The sequence below is a fragment of the Lingula anatina genome, chromosome 7, assembly GCF_051362555.1.
Source record: "Lingula anatina isolate TDL-2025a chromosome 7, LinAna3.0, whole genome shotgun sequence".
Lineage (NCBI taxonomy): Eukaryota > Metazoa > Brachiopoda > Lingulata > Lingulida > Lingulidae > Lingula > Lingula anatina.
Window position 1 is genome coordinate 20,564,290 of NC_141773.1, and position 16,872 is coordinate 20,581,161.

The window sequence follows — 16,872 nt, forward strand, 5'->3', positions numbered from 1 at the left end:
AGGAAATTATCTAAACTGAAACTCATAAGTCGAGAAATCAAGAAAAAAATGGTTTTAATGCCTACATTTTTTGCTAAGATTACGTTAAAGTAATATTTCGCCCAATCCTTCGCATGTTAAAAAACGAAATATGAAAAACCTATTTCCATTTTTTTAAATCTAAGAATAATGCTATTTATGAAATAAAACGAGGAGTAAATCTTTTTATCAAAAATATATCACAAAAGTTCTCGGAATAAGACGCTGACTCCGCATCAATGCAAGAAATGGCGGAGGCCGGCGGCCAAGGCAGGCAGTCGTCAGCAGAAAGAGATTATTAATTAAAAACACAGTTTTTCGTTGTGTCTCGTCACTCTGAGAAAATGGGTGCAATTGTATCAAGATGGCGGGTATGTGTTGTACGTTTTCAAGCAGTATTTGTCACATGATACTGAAAGATATTGTTTATGTCTGCTTTCGTGTTTGCACATTACTGTGAAATAACGACGGCCATCAACAATCTTAAAATAAAAGATAAAAGTTGAACTGGGTTGTAGCTTGAAGAGATAAGTGGCAGATTATTATCACACACCGGTGTTTCGGGCATGTGCTTGTTTGTGTGTCAATTTTGTATCATTTCATTGTCTTTATTTTGTAGCACGATAACAACTGAACAACCATATGAAACGACACTATACTAGTGCAATTATTATTATTGGCCTTGTAATGACTTGTTAATATGTTTATCTATAGACTTTGTGTGACTCACACAATGGCTGTTTAAAGATGGACTGACTTACATAGGCGTGATATGATCTCATTTCCTTCATTAGTTATCTAACTAACATTTGAACTTGTGACATTTTAAGACTCGGTCCATAGTATTTTCTGGGAATTGATCCCATTTTATAGGCACTTCATGAATCTTATACTTGTGTTTCTATCAGGAAACTTTGGGTGATATCACCTTTCTGACCTCAGAAACATATTGACCTCAGAAAAAGTATATAATTGGATGATATATTATTATGATTTTGTGTATAAAAAAGTGAATAATATACAGGCTTAAGATTTAAATGTTAAAATTAAATTTTAGGAAATGATTATTTAAAAATACATAAAAGAGCTTCTATTATATGCACATGCTACAATTATTCTCATATTATATAATATCATATAATATTTATATATTCCTCAATTTTTTTCACAAGTAGGCACTAGGAGCCCAAGATGGGTACAAACCGTACATACAGCACAATACCAACACAATTCATTTACTTATTAACTGATTTTTTTTATTTGTTTTTTGATAACAGAAAAAGCCATCCACCATAGAAGTCCTAGAGGACATAGACAAGGTAAGAGCCTTTGAATAATATTTATAATAGCTGATTACTAATAGAATGTATATCACATCAGTGTGCACAGTTCTGGGGCTAAAATGGGCAAATTTTTAAGAGGCCAACTTGTTCTTTGTATTTTTTCTTTTGTGTGTATTTTACCCTGTGGTCTATACAGTGTACAGTATCTATATATTTACAGTACATTATTAACATAGATTTCTTTTTTCTAGATAAACTTAGTCCTACCCTTGGGTCAGTGAAATAATTTCCAAACATTATACTTGCATATGCATGGATTTCCAAAATTATGATATAATTTAAATGGGTGAATAGAATTATAATTTCATTTTTATCTGCATTTCACAGGATATCAAGTCTATAGAAAAATTCAAGCAGCACAATTTGGAGCTCCAGAAGAAGATCATTGGTTCCCTTCTCCTGTACTCCATACTGTTTTATATCTCCGCAGCAGTAGTCTTCTATTTTTATTACATGCCCAAGAAATTACAGCTCAAAATCCTATACTCCTTGCCATTGTTGTTCTTCCCAGTATTGTAAGTATTGTTGAGGTGGTTATAGTTGTTATTATTTTATTCTGGGAGTTAATAATTGCACTGGCATAATGATTGTACTGTGACAGAAATTTTGTTGAGTTTATTAGGAATTGTATTAATATAGTATAATTATTGTACTCTACGGGAAATGTGAAATTGCAATCCTATAGTTGAAAAAAAAAATGAAATAAATTGAAAACATATTATATATCCCAGTTTGCTTTTTACAGAATATGGTTGATCAAGAAAATTCTCCATTGGTATTTTGTAAAAAGAATAGCAAGTAATGGTAAGAAATATTATACAACTATTATCGAAATGGGGGGAGTTTCAAACCTTGACAAAAAATTAAAATAATAGACATTGGCAAAATAATGCCGATAAAAGACACAGTTCATATGTTAGAATTATCTACTAAATGGTGCTTTTTTGTTCTCAGTTAATTTTATTCACATTATATTTCATTTTTTTTCATTGATTTAGCATATGTTAATTTTGTAATGATGTAATTTAAAAACTTATTTTTAAATGCAGTCAACTTAATTTCCAGATTTCAAACTTGAAGAACTAAAAGAAAGGAGAAAGACCATTGTAAGTGAATGACTATATTGTTTTTGCTTAAAGCTAAATGTCTGGCATGCTGAAAGATAAATATCATACATACATCAGTGCAGAAGTGGTGAGGTTTGTGTTTATTTTTCACATTAGAGAGAGAGAGAGAGAGATTGCTCGTTAACCCCTGCGGTCTCAACAGGCTGTGTATAGCAGTACCCTCAACCAGGGTCCCAAAGAGACATTGTATTCAGTAGATATATCCATGATGTACCTTTGCTTATTTCTCTGTGCTTTACTTTGTTGTTTTCTGTTCAGTAAGAATTTTCGTCACCCAATTGGGCTCTTGTAGATAGCAGAATAGCACAGGTGCAATGTGTAAGTTTCAAACTCAATGTTTATGTTACAATTATAACAGGCTCCTAAAACTATTGTAACAGCTAAACTCAGAGTTATTAGCACTCAGATATTTCAATGTCTCACAAGCCACTTTCACCAGAGAATAAGATTGCAGGTGTTACAGTAACTTTACCTGAGGAGTGCAGCCCTATTCCCTGATGAAGACATTAGATATTAGAAATATGGGAGTAGTAATTTTTCCTAAGGAACAGTTCTAATGTAATTGCAACTTATGAGTGCATACAACAGCAGGTGAAATTTCTTTCCTGAGGTTTCACACGGCTGTGGTCTCAATGTGCTCTCTTGACTCTGGGTCACTCATTTTACCTTTTTTATTTATCTTTGGGGGTAGTTATTAGAAATTATTGGTAGATAATTGAATTGGTGCAATTTTGATAGTTGTCTTGGGTTTGTTAGGAAAAGCACATGATAAAAAAGCACCCAATTAAACCTCATTTGCAGTGGTGTATTCATTTAATTAATATATGCTTGTTAGAAGGATTAAATTTTTTATGCATGAAATGTTTTTGTGTCACTTATAATTAGTAGCATGCACTACATAATTGCCAGAATTTGTTTTTTTTTTATTATTTCGTAGCTTGAAGAAGTGATGGAAAAAGAAACCTACAAAAAGGCCAAAGAGATTTTAGAGAGGTTTGACCCTGAGCAATATAAGAAAATGGAGGTATGAACTTCAAGGCAGTATTTGTCATGAAAAATTATTTTTGTTTATTACTTGAATCAAGAAATTAAGTTGGTAGAGCCTGTCAAAATACAGTAATACTCCTAAATTAGTATAAACCACAATGTCTCTTATCAGGATATTAGCAGTGAACTATTATTATTATTATTTTATTATTATTATTATTATTATTATTATTATTATTATTATCAATGGATTAAATGTTTATAAATATCTTGTTTTAGTCTATTTCTATTTATTCTCTAGGCCAGTCCAAAATCAACGCCTGCGCCAGCTCAGTCGCCTAACGGCCAAGGTTTGTTATCCAGCATACGCACCTAGCCATTTAGTAATAAGTAGTATTGTATTTATAATCAGGGTTACAGTGTATTAACATTTTGATACAGGATAAAGAGTACAGAATTACGATGACCATGCAGTTTCCTATCCCTCATGGTCTTGTGTACATGTTGCTATGACAGCATTAACTGTTTTAATATCAAAATATAATGATTACAAGTCGTAGATGCACACACTCTCTCATGCACGTGCATGTACTGTACGTGGGCACCCACATCTTCCATAAATTAGATCAGTCCACAGAAAGTCGTCTTTCATTTATTTAATAATTCATTTATTTTTATTTGATTAGTTTTATTATTATTATTTTTTTTTCAAAATCAGAACTTCGCCAGAGGCCTGCCAATGGACAAGCAGCAGTCAGCCCAGGGTTGGCCTCCCCCACCCCCACCCCCACTCCAGGGCAGCCAGTCTCTACACCCCTACCCCCCAGACCAGGGACAGCCATGGGTAGACCTATGACTGGGGTCAGGAACGCTGGCTTTGGTAAGGAGGGGTGTGCCTGGTGCACCCTACATGTCACCCTGCAGTGAGGGTTTCTGTGAGATTTCACTGTGTCATGTTAGGATCTTGCCTTCATGTGGAATTTTTGGCTTTGCCCACAGTTTTTTCTTTTTTACTTTCATTTATTATTATTTTTTTGTTGTTGTTGTTCATAATCTCTTTAAACCCATTCCCATTATCATATATATATATGAAATTTTTGGATATTATTATAACATTTGTTAATTTTGTTAAGCACAGAGAAATTAATGAAGATTCTGCCATTCAAGAATTATTTCTCAGATTGTTGTTTATTATTGTTCATCTTGTTATTTAAAACATTTTTTTATTACCATATTCACTCCCCACCCCCTGCCTTTTCAGGCCGTCCCCCAGGTCCTCCCATGCCGCGACAAATCCTGCCCCGAGAGAGGAGCAACACAGACAAGATCATCGAGTACCTGGTGGGGGACGGACCCTCCAACCGCTACGCCCTGATCTGCTGTGAGTGCAGGTCTCACAATGGGATGGCACTCAAGGAGGAGTTTGAATATCTGAGTGAGTGAAGGTTCTATTGAGGTCACAAAGACAAACAAATGAGTCTAGACTAACACCTGTTATCGTGTGACATTATTGTATAATAGCAGAAATTGTATTTTCCTAGAAACTGATGAGAAAATATCTATCTAGCGACTCGTCTTTCAGTTCCACATTTCTCACATCATGGGCAAAAAAAAAAAAAAAACATTTTTTCTCTCCATTATGAAGGTAACTAAAAAAAATAGAACTTAAAGAATAGGTTACTGGTATTGTATTCCTTGGTGATTAAGGGAGAGTTTTGAAATGAACAGGAAAATTTGTTTGTTTGAAAATGGTTTCTTCACTTATCGTAGTTGACAATTATGATTAAGTTGTCAAAATGAAATCAATATATTAATTTTATTTTGTCTTTTAAGGTAAAAGCATGTGAAAACCTGTTTTGGCCTATGAAAATAAATTCCTTATATTAATCTGAAGTATTATATTGTTAATGAATACAATTTCTTGTTTTTATCTGATTCTCTCAGTGCTATAATTATAATATTTGTAGGTTTTCGGTGCTGTTACTGCTTCACTTTTAATGAAGCCAGAAAGCATCGTCCACAAGCTCCTAGACCAACATATACTCCCATGACCTCTAGAGGAAGAACTGAGACTGAAAGAGGTATGTTTGTGAAGATTTTTCCTCAGGGGAAGACTGCTTTAATGTAGACAAAAATGCTGCATTCAGCCAAGGGCTGTTTTAGTCAGAAAATTGTACATTATTATATATAATAAAATTTGTTTTCAAGAAGTTCAGTATTATTTGCCTGGACTAGTATTGTTTGTAGTATCAATGACTGCAAGTTTCAGAGACAAAAAAAGGCCATTTTCTTCATTTTCATATGATTTTAAGCAGCATTCATTGTTTTTATTTATTTTTTTAAACTAGGCTCTGAAGATGACGAGGCCGAAGAAGCTGACACAAAAGGTCAAAGTTCACAAGAATCCAACAGACAACCTAAAAATGCTATCGACAAAAAAACAGACTAATCACATTGGGCTCATTAAATTCTATTTGTATTTAATCAGTTTATTTTATGCATGATGTAAACTATTTTCTGCACAGCTGAAAGGCACTGTGATCTTGGATTGAAGTGGACAGGACAGGATTATTTTCTTACGTAGAAAGGCATACTAGTATGTTCATTGCAACCATGTAGTACTGTACCAGTAGATCCTAGGGTTCAGGGCAAAGAAGTTGATATTGAATTATTTCATTTCATTTTTTTTTCATTTAGATTATTATTGTTGTTGTTATCTTTTTTGTTATCATTATTATTATTGTATTTTATTCATTTGTTTGTTCATTGATTTGTGCAGAGGTACTTTTTAGTTTGGTATTTTTGTCTAGGAGAATCAGAAAAGGAGCGCTAGCGCTGCAGCACAAAACTTGACAGGGGAAATTTAGAGAGTTTATGGGGAACCTCACTGAAACTAAAGAGATGTAAGAGAGGTTTAAAAGGAAATGTCAGATTTATAAAAATAGCATAATATTCCTTGAATGAGGCATGATGAAACATATTAATGTATCTCCTAAAAAAGAATTGTTTGGGTTAAGATTGTTAATGGGCCAAACAAAAGACACTTCTAAATAGGTTTATGTTTGTGGCAGGTGACCATAAAACAAAATGAACATGCTGTAAATTACAGGTTATGCAAAACCCTTAGACCTTTATGTGTTACTTAGTAATTTAAGTTAGAAAAATGTGTCACATGAATATAAATGGTATGATATAATGTGTGTTTAATGGGAGATGATGCTGTTAAATGATGCATTTCTGTCACAAGTAGGGCACTTTAAAAAAGCAGGAAAAAGAAATGCTGAACATGAAAATTATAATAGACCCTACTTGATTGTCTAGTAATGAGAGCATCTCCCACCTATGATAAGAAATTTATTTTAAAATAATCTGAGTTTGAGTTGTACAAGTGAAATTCTTTAGGACTTATTTATTTTTATTATTTGTGTGCAGTTAGAAAAGCTAGTTAGCCTTAGGACTTTAACCGTAAATAGTATAGTTTTACTTGAGAGTTTCTTGGACCAAGTCATATTATGTATTTATTTCTATTAATTTATTGAGTCATGAATTTGTACACAAAATATTGTACTTTTTGAAAAATGTGGATTGTCCCAATGCCAAGTGAGGTTGAAAAAACTTGTTCCTAAGAAAATGATAATTATTATATCTATCATTCTAGGTAGTTAGGGGAAGGTGCTTGATTTGGGTACGTATATTGTGGTAAATTGTATTCAAAATGAAGATCTGTTAAAACCACACATTTCAGTATGTCATTCCTTTTAGTAACTAGCCACCTGGTAAATTTTGTGATTTCTCAGCATGGAGTGAAAAAGGGCTTGTCTTCAGCTCTAAGGAGTGAGAAACTAAATTATTATTATGACAAGTTTACCTTATAGGCTAACAATGAGCACTAGACCTTTTTATAGCAAAAAATAAATAAAAATAAAATAAAGATAAAATAAAAACAATGAAAAATCAAATAAAATAATAAGTATTTTAATAACTCTCCTGAAAATATCTCATCAACTGAAAAGTACATATATGTTGTGTTTAAAACTGTTAACAACTAATGATCTATACATCCATTATTTTAAATTTTGGATCAGTTCTAAGTAGGATATACTACGGAACTACCGTTAAGTTGGTGTATTGGGAAAGTTGAAGAAAAATCCATGGAATGAGATTGTGTTATTGTATGTCTATCTAGGTCTTGTGGTCTTTGAAAACTTATTGTAAGTGCCGAGAGCACAATTATACAAACTTTTGCATGTGTCAATAAAGATGGAGGTTCGCATGTGTACACCAGAATCTGTTTTTTCATTAATTTGAACAGAAAATGGGTATCATTGACACCAAATGAATTCACAAATAAGGCAAAGCTGTCATAAGTACAGACAAAAGCAGAAAAAAAGGCAATTATGGCAGTGCAAAAAATTATATCACAATGCAAATAACCACTGTTACTACTGAATAATGTACTTTATTTTTTTATAGTTTTTTATTTAGATGTGAAAATTGAGTAATTGTCTTCAATACAGGGCTTCAGGTCCAAAGATTTTTGAAAATAACAACTTGAAAATGCCAATGTTTGAAAAATGTAAAGGCACACCATTTCTACAGAACATAAAACAAGCCTACAGTACTCAGTAGGTGACTTTTCAATGACTTTCCACTTCCTCTTTTTCATTAAACAGTTCTGCACAAGAGGTTACATGTATGTGTATTGTGGCAAAATATGCCCCAAAATATGCTTGTCTTCATTTTTGCAGTCTGTGGGATAACAGTATGGAGCTCCATTATGTTGCAGAGCATGTGGAAAACGCAGCAGTCAGAACCGAGATTGCGACACACATAATATGGTACGTTCATCAATTAAAAAGATGTTCCAGCAGGTAAGGGGTGTATCAAATAAAACAACAAATTTTTAAAATGTGTCAACCATTTTAATTCCAGCTGACTTCCCAATGTTTCCCTATAAGTGATCCCGCTGTTCAAAGAAATGCCATATTATTATGCCCAATGTGATATTCCACATTCATAGAAACTAAGGTATTTTTCCAATCTGGAAACCTGGCAAGTATCTTTGCTAAACACTACTTACTCAGCACTGGGTACTTTTACTATTATACACGGAAGGGGGTGTATTTCATTTAGATATATACATCTTTGCATTCACAATGAACAGTATATCTTGCATACTGTTCATTATTTATGGTAAAAAAGGGTCTTCACCAATGGACACAGACATAGTTTTTTTTTTTCAATCTCATGATTGGCAGAGTTACATAATTTCAACCTATGCCCATTTTTTTTCACCTGACAGTTTATTTTTAAATCTTTCAAATGGATACGACAGAAAATCCAGGTACTAAACATAGTATTATTACAGTAAATGAAAAATCTCCCTTGTTTGACTATTTAGCATAATGTGACTGTTTAATATCAATATACTTATCTTTTACACTTTACATTTGTGTCTCCATCTTGACAATATCATAATTTCTTTATATTATAACCAAATTCTTGAAAACTTAAGTGCATTATTTTGAATTAACAGTCATGTAATAGCTGCCTTGATTATACCCTTGAGCACATGTACAGTTTACCTAAATATAAATCTATGTTCTTACATGAAAGTAAATAACTTAGTAGTTATTACAAAATTAATATAATACTGTATCCAAAAAGTGTATTCACTCTTTCACTGCCCATTACATTTTTAAATGTTTACTAACATAGATACTAGTTATAACAATAATTATAACAAAATGTCATGATCATGATGGCATAAAAGACAACTTTGTACTAAAAAAAATATACATTATTGGGCAGTGGAGGAGTAGAAACATTTTTGGGACACACTGTATTGCTGCATGGACATCAATATGGTAATTACTCAAAATTTTAAAACACCTTGCAAACTTTAAATTTTATCATTAAAACAATAAACACAAAAATATATGCTCTCTTGTATCACTTCAGCCTAGTATTCCACATGTAACCTTTTTTTCACAATAAAAATGTGAATAATTAATTATGCTCAAATTTAGAAATTGCCATACTCCATGATTCCTATTACCTGACAAAGTAACAATTGTACATTTCGTGTCATGATCACAATTCTCATATCATCCTTCAGTTTAAGCAGCTGTGAGCATCTTGAGAGATATACCATAAAGTTTACTGAACATTCTGCAACCAAAGCTGGCATTTAAAACTATCATCTCCACTCACTACAGGCATAACCATTCCAATGCCCAAGTATTGATAATAAATATATATGTTACTGGCAAAGCCTTGCATAAATATGGTATATTATATACCACTATATTGCCTGCTTAATTATGTCAAACAGATCTGCAATAATAATATTGTTCAATAATAATAATACTAAGTAAATTGAAATGATGCAACTGACATTAACTGGAAGCTTGCAAAGTAAGCTGGGGGTGAAGAATTCCAACTTAAAGCGAGGGTCTCCATTGTCTCTTTTGGTCTGGTGTAAATGAGATCGATTGTGACAGACCCTTTAATGACTATGTTTCCCACAACTGGTAGGTTACCAAATTCCCTTCCATAATACTATTATTATACTAAGTATAAATACATAAATGGCAGCTGTGTGACTAAGCTCTGTGACTTTTTCTCTTCTTTTCTTTCTTATTTCCAAGGAAAAACAAGTATGCATAATGCTTTATCACTAAAATCACTGGTACCCAATTTCGTGAAAAGCAGTCACCATGATGTCACCTGCTGCAGCAGTCAATAATCTCAAATCTTAACAAGTTTGTTAGTCTCAGAGAAAACATATATGAAAGGTATACAATGTGCATTAGAGAAAAAAATACATAAACAATACCCTAAACTGAAGAATTACCATCCATAAATCCTCGTTTTAAAATTACATCCTCTAGTTTTTGAGATAGAACTCAATATTTGGATCATAATTCCCTCCACAGTATAAGTGATAAAGATTTTTTTCATAATATTATATAGGTCCAAACTGCATTGTATGCTTATTAAGGAAAACATCCTGACCAAATTCTTCCATGTCCTCTAGAAAATTAGAGTCATTAACTGACCATTTCTAGGAAACAACTGACTTCAACGTAAGCATCTCAAGTAGGACGTCAATGAACACTGCTGACCAGCCAGCAAGTGACATCACAAGGACTGTACAGAGGGCTACCAATGTTTTTCATCACCTCCAAGAAAATCAGCGTAGACTTGTGCATTTCCCCCTTGGTCTACTTCTCTTTCTCATCCTGAAGGAACATGTATGCAGAGGAGAAATCTTTCCTGGCGTACCCCTTGTTACACATCACCCTGTAGATCTGGTGGGCCAGGGACCCCAGGGGGGTGGGGCTCTTCAGGGTGGTGGCCACATTCTGGGCCAGACCCAGGTCCTGGAAGTATGTGACAGCAGGTTATTTTTTCAGTGTTTGAAAATTTAACATTTGTTATTTATACCAGTTCATTTCACATCTGTACAGATATTCAAGCCACTTACTATGTTTCCTAGTAAGGTGGTGTATTATATATTATTTAATTGCCTGCAAGCTCTGGAGAAAACCTAACTTGAAAACAAGTTCATTTGACCATGCCATCACCTCTAGTTTGGTAGTGAATCTACCTCAAGCACAAGCACAAGAAAACCCAACTTAATCATGAGTCCTGTTGTGTAACTACCTTAGTCATGAGCTCAGTAGCAGAACTATCTAAACCACAAGTTCAAAAAGGAACCTACTACTTAACCATGAGTTCAGTAGCGTACCTACCTTTACCATGAGTTCAGTGGCAAACCCTCCCTGATAGTCCTTGGAGGAAGGGACCCCCTCCAGCACCCCGGGGACGGGGTTATAGGTGTCCAGGGACCAGCAGCGGGCAGAACTGGTACACAGTACATCCTTTAACACCTTGGGCTCCAGACCCAGTCTGAAAGAGAAAATAATACATAAACTGTAGTATACACATATTTGAAATTTCTAGTATCATTGGTCAGGCGGAGAACAGGTGGTAAGCAGAGGTGCAAAATACTTATTTCAATACTTTGGTTTTTACAACCAGTCTGGAAGATAGCACCTGGAGGTAATTTCAGAGTAAAATTATACAATCAGTGCTACTAAGCTTGGGTGGTTAGTTTATGGTCCAACAAAGGGCAGAGCTCACATATATCAAAGTATATATAGTTTTTAAACTTTCTTGACTGTATTCTGTAGATGCACTGTACATATACCATTTGCTAAATTATTCATGAAAACAAATCAACAAACCCAAACGGCTTATGAGTCAGCCAAACTGAGAAAAGCGTGTGTGTGTGTGTGTGTGTGCATGTGTGTGTGTGTGTTCTTGCATACACATAACGTACTTGATCCCCATATTCATGGTCTCTGAGGCCCCAATCATAGATATTGCCAGCATCATATTATTACACACCTTGGCTGCCTGTCAAAATAAGACCATATTTTATAATCGATATACTAGGAGGTGAGAATAACGACAAAATTTCAATTGTAATGGTCTATTAACAAATTTTATTATTTCTTCCATCAAAATCTTTCAATACATCTCAGAAACAATCTGAAATCCTGAAAGTAGACCTTTAAAATATATTTACAATTCTGGTCAGAAATGACACACCACTTGTATCAATTGTGTTCACTGTGGCCATCAATTTCAAAGGGACTGTGTCTTTTTCTAGAAAAAGTCCACATTTCTACCAAGAAACCTACATGTGTTCATAACACCTAAATAAAATTTTGATTCAACAAGGACCTTTTCTTTGGCCAGGGCAGAGGGAGTTCAATCAAATCTCAAATCCCAGGCCTGATTCTAATTTTTCTGCTCTGCATTCCAATACTTTAAAAAAAAATTTAAAAAAAAAAAAAACAGCACATACCTTAGCAATTGGTATTATGACTCCTCTACAGGAATGGCTAGGCAAACACATAACCCAGAGGCTATATAAAAGTCTAATGTATGGAGAGCTCAAACATAAGGTTTCTAGTGTTGCCTACCTCTCCGGTGCCCACTCCCCCACAGTGAATCACATTCTTCCCCATGTTTTCCAGTATTATCTTAGCGGCGGGGAATTCACTGGCTGGTCCTCCCACCATGAACGTCAGGGCACCAGACGCAGCTGCCAGAACACCTGTCAGAATAAACGAGGATAAACTGCTTTGACTGCCATGGAAGAAGTTGTTGCAGAGGCATTCTAGGGTTTTGCTTAAGGTTCGGGTGAAAGGAGAAAACTTTTGAAGAACATAGCTCGTAAAATATAAAAGAGTAGGAAAAGATTTTTCTGTTATATGTAGTTAACAAAGATGAAAAAATTCTTGATTTTGCCTTATTTAACTTGTTACATTGTTTTTTTATCTGAAAACAATTGTATTTCCATTATTTTAAACCAAGACCAATGGTTAATATGCCATAACGATTATGAATTTAGATCCCATTCCCATACCTAGATTGATCTAGAAGGATCTCCAAGGGGTTTCTTGCTAAATTGCTTTCAGCGTAAGCACCTAGATGTCTGGCACGCCTACTATAAAGCTGCTAAATAATAGTTAATTAGCCCCAAACAGCTTCAGTAAATGTGCCAGACACCAGAGCCACTTAAGATGAAAGCAATTTAGCAAGAAACCCCTTGGATATGGGTCGATCCTGCTAGATCGATTTAGGTATGGGAATGGGGTACATATACTTGGAAAATCACAAGTCTACCTCCTGAAACAGGAGCATCCATGAAAGTGGCATTTTTTTTACTGCACTGCTCAGCCATGTCAATGGACACCATGGGATCGATGGTACTGCTGTCTATTAGTAACGAACCTGGCTTCACGGTACTGAAAAATAAAGTGGATTTTTTATTAAAGATTAGCAATTTTACAGGCATGGCATAGGGAAATTTTGAAAATCTTACTGGCCTGGTATGGGGGTTGCACAGGCCCCCACTGTGACCCAGGAGCATAATTTAAGAAAATATATGCAAGTGATGCAGCACAACAAGAGCTTTAAAAGTATACACTAATACTCTCACATAGCTGGGCTAAGAATGTAAATTAACATGCATCAACTACTTCAATTAAGGATTCGAAGTATTCCAGTAGTGTTAGAAATTTTGACAGAGGTACTATTACAAGTCATCCATCATTAAGGAGAGATCTGTACTTTGACCATTAATGATTTACTCACATTGAAAGCTGTTAAAGTCTGTTCAGTGATTTATCAAAAAGCTTAATATGCAGATTTTAACAGTCTGTCAGTAGGAAATTTGGCAAGTTGTAGAACATTGTTAACTGGTAAATTTTAATGTTATGACCATAACCATAAAAAATTTTGATGAGAGAGAGAGAGAGAGAGAGAGAGAGTGAGAGAGAGACCTCAGTATCCCCGACTTCCCCGTGTAGACCTCTATCACATGTGGATTGGAAGGCAGCATGGTCACTATGGTGTCCACTTCACTGGCCACAGCTGCTGGTGAACTGACCACATTGGCCCCTTTAGGGGGAAATACAGATAAAAGTTTGTTACACTGGGAAGTGCTTGGGTAGAAAGTAAAGAAAACAGGGAGGGGAGACAAGATGGCGTAGAGGTTGACACGAACTCTAGGACACGGGACATAAATTGGTCTTTCTTGACATAGACAAGTGAACCCAACGTCTGATGTGGTACATTCTGAACAAGTGCACATCCGTGAACGAGCTGATCGGGTGGAGAAAGTACAAATAAGGTGAATAACTGATATTTTTTAACCTTATCAAATAGACATAGTCTGCGCGAACGTCGCATAGTGGATGATACATACTGAAAACAGTAAATGATAATAATGAACTTCAGATTTATCCATGCATCTCAGGCATTTCAATACCCTGTGTATCATTCTGGTATTCTGGTCATGTAAAATCCCTGTCTAAAGTTAAGTTCTGCTGTTCAAAATGATAAAGAATACAGACTTTTACAACGGAAAACATGGACTCCTGTCACCAGTTATCACTTCTTCATAAAACTTTCAAAAAAAAAAAAATTATTTTGCTAAGACTAAGACTAAGTGCAAACGTATCCTGAATTAATGCACACCAAAAACTGGTCACAAAATTATGACTGGCTTTTGGTCTCTTAAATTATTTAGTTAAACCGAGCTCCTAATATGCCAATACTTAATCTTACACACCTGCCTTCCTTAGGTCTTCCTTGGACTGCTCTGAGACATCAAACACTGTGACACTGTAGCCATTCTTAATGAGATTCTTTGCCATGGGACCACCCATATTGCCCAGACCTATGAAACCAACTGGACTCTTCGACTCAGACTGAGGAAATATGAAATCAAAACTTGTCCACCTTTGACAAAAAAGTACTGTCCAATGTGTAAAAAAAACTTGAAAAGTTTATTACTTATTAATGATAATGACATAAATCAGTCTTTTGCTCTTAATTGTAATCAGTACCAAAAGGAACTATTTTGTAGTCTTGTAAGAGATGTAGCCAAAATCACAGAAGATATACAGAAGATGTTATGAAAGTCATCCCCTATTTAAACAAAGTTTCTCTAGTCATGGAGAATTTAATGTATTTGATGTGATTCTTTTAAAAGTGTTATAAGTATTTCAAACTTATAACTCTTTAAGTGTTTTTTTTTCATGCAACTCATTCAACTGTGGCAGCTAAAAAGTTTTTGATACTCACATGTCTCACTGATTGAACTGAAATAGAAGAATAATGTACACATATAGACAGCTTAGTACTCAGTACAAGTAAATTTTAACAAGTCACTAAAAAATTACGAAATTAAATGCACAAATATCTACATGCATTGCTTGTACGCGTCAGCTGAAACTTTCAGATTTGATGAAAGTTACATTCAGCCTGTAATGTGTTCAGGTCAAGAACTTATTTACCCATATACAACTTTCTATTTGGCTTAAAAGATCTTCTGGCAGAGAGTAGAAAAAAATCGCAATAGTCTGTAACTGATGAAATAAACTTTTAGGGGACTGGCTTCAGTTTATTTGACATTTCAGTTTATCTTTGTATAAAAGTATAATGAATTGCTTCAGGCCTGTACAGTACTATAGCCAGTAGTTTCAAAGGTGGGGGGGGGGGGTTCTTCTGAAAAAGTGGACCTTTTACTAGTAACCTTCCCAGATCAAATTGTACCCAGACTGGACCTTTTCCCAGCAAAAAGGGTGGTTCATACCCCACCCCCACCCGTGATTGGCTACAGGCCTGATATATTTGTTCTTTCATTTTCTAAATAAAAACACCTGAACAGTGAACTTGCTTAAAACAAGCACTCTCAGTCTTACTGATGATTCTGATATGAACTGAAGGTGCTAACCACTGCCAGTTCATATCAGAATCGTCAACAAGAGTGTTAACGCATGGACTTTCGTGCTAAATGTACATAAACCGCCAAAATATCAACAAAGAACACACGGTTTTTGGATTATGGACATGGTACTACATGTAGTTCCCTTCGCTTGTTCTGTCGTGATGCCTCATCTTAGCCTCGATTTTTCAGATTTTCATGCTACGTATCCAACTAAAATATTTAACGGTTAGTCCTTGCACGCCTAATGGGCACCTACCGGTGCATGTAGCATGTAAGGCCGAAAACCGAGGCAAATCGTCAGCGTAAGGGCTTCGATTCACAGGCAAGCATTCCGGTGTGACTGAAATGCGCAATACACCGCAATACAGCGCAACACAGTGCAACACAGTGCAATACACTTCAAAAATCAAATCCAGTTGCAATTACACTAAAGAAATGACCATTCCCAGCAAAGTAGGGTGATATAAAAACAACCTATATTACTGGGTAAGTAATATCGTTGATATAAATTAACAAATCAGCAAGACTATTATGTTGTCCAGTCGGCAGCCATGTTGGCGAGTGGCTCTTCTTGGATATATTACTGGCCAAGAAGAGCTACTCGCCAACATAGCGGCTGACCAAACAATGAAAAAATTGTCAAGTTGTATCAGCAATATTAATTACTATGTACTATATTTTGCTTTTATATCACCCTATGTTATTTGAGATTACCCTTTCCTGTGTTTACTTGCAACTGGGCTTGTGTTATCAAGTGTATTGCGCTGTATTGCAGTGTATTGCGCATTTCAGTCACACCCCAAGCATTCCCTTCCTTCAACTGCACTAAAAACAATGGCATCCTCTTAAATCATAAGCACACACTCAGAATGACATTTTCTTTGCATACCTGAAAAATATCTACATCCACTTAGTTTATAAACACTGCATTTGTGTTGAAGCAAGAAGCGAGCTTTCCCGAGAGCTGCCATGTTGATCCCTGACTCAAAGCTAGCTTGATTATTAGACTACAGTTTCGAAGATATGGAACAGATGGTCTTCACATAAAATACATTTTTGTTAGAAAGCGGTCAATTGCGCAATT

The 16,872-nt window shown here is 35.0% G+C and overlaps 2 protein-coding genes across 3 annotated transcripts; one reads left to right on the forward strand and one right to left on the reverse strand.

Annotated features, from left to right (window-relative positions):
- The first annotated feature begins 230 nt into the window (after nt 1–230).
- On the forward strand, nt 231–7,754 carry LOC106171707 (endoplasmic reticulum junction formation protein lunapark). Of its 2 annotated transcripts, none has more exons than XM_087016825.1 (11): nt 231–389; nt 1,296–1,337; nt 1,689–1,876; nt 2,107–2,165; nt 2,427–2,467; nt 3,426–3,512; nt 3,777–3,825; nt 4,194–4,355; nt 4,737–4,906; nt 5,443–5,556; nt 5,824–7,754. In XM_087016825.1, the coding sequence occupies exons 1-10, from the start codon at nt 363–365 to the stop codon at nt 5,524–5,526; spliced, it is 909 nt and encodes a 302-aa protein (XP_086872951.1). In that variant the 5' UTR covers nt 231–362; the 3' UTR covers nt 5,527–5,556; nt 5,824–7,754. The 2 variants fall into 2 exon arrangements, with proteins under 2 accessions (XP_086872951.1, XP_013407606.1); XM_013552152.2 differs by having other exon boundaries at nt 232–389; nt 4,737–4,910.
- Nucleotides 7,755–7,918: 164 nt separating this feature from the next.
- On the reverse strand, nt 7,919–16,854 carry LOC106171708 (3-hydroxyisobutyrate dehydrogenase, mitochondrial). Its single transcript, XM_087016826.1, has 9 exons — nt 16,678–16,854; nt 15,143–15,159; nt 14,628–14,766; nt 13,837–13,954; nt 13,178–13,299; nt 12,472–12,605; nt 11,823–11,899; nt 11,233–11,389; nt 7,919–10,860 (listed from the first exon to the last, which is right to left on the reverse strand). Exons 1-9 carry the CDS (start codon nt 16,757–16,759, stop codon nt 10,702–10,704), a joined length of 1,005 nt encoding a protein of 334 aa, XP_086872952.1. The 5' UTR covers nt 16,760–16,854; the 3' UTR covers nt 7,919–10,701.
- Nucleotides 16,855–16,872: the final 18 nt, after the last annotated feature.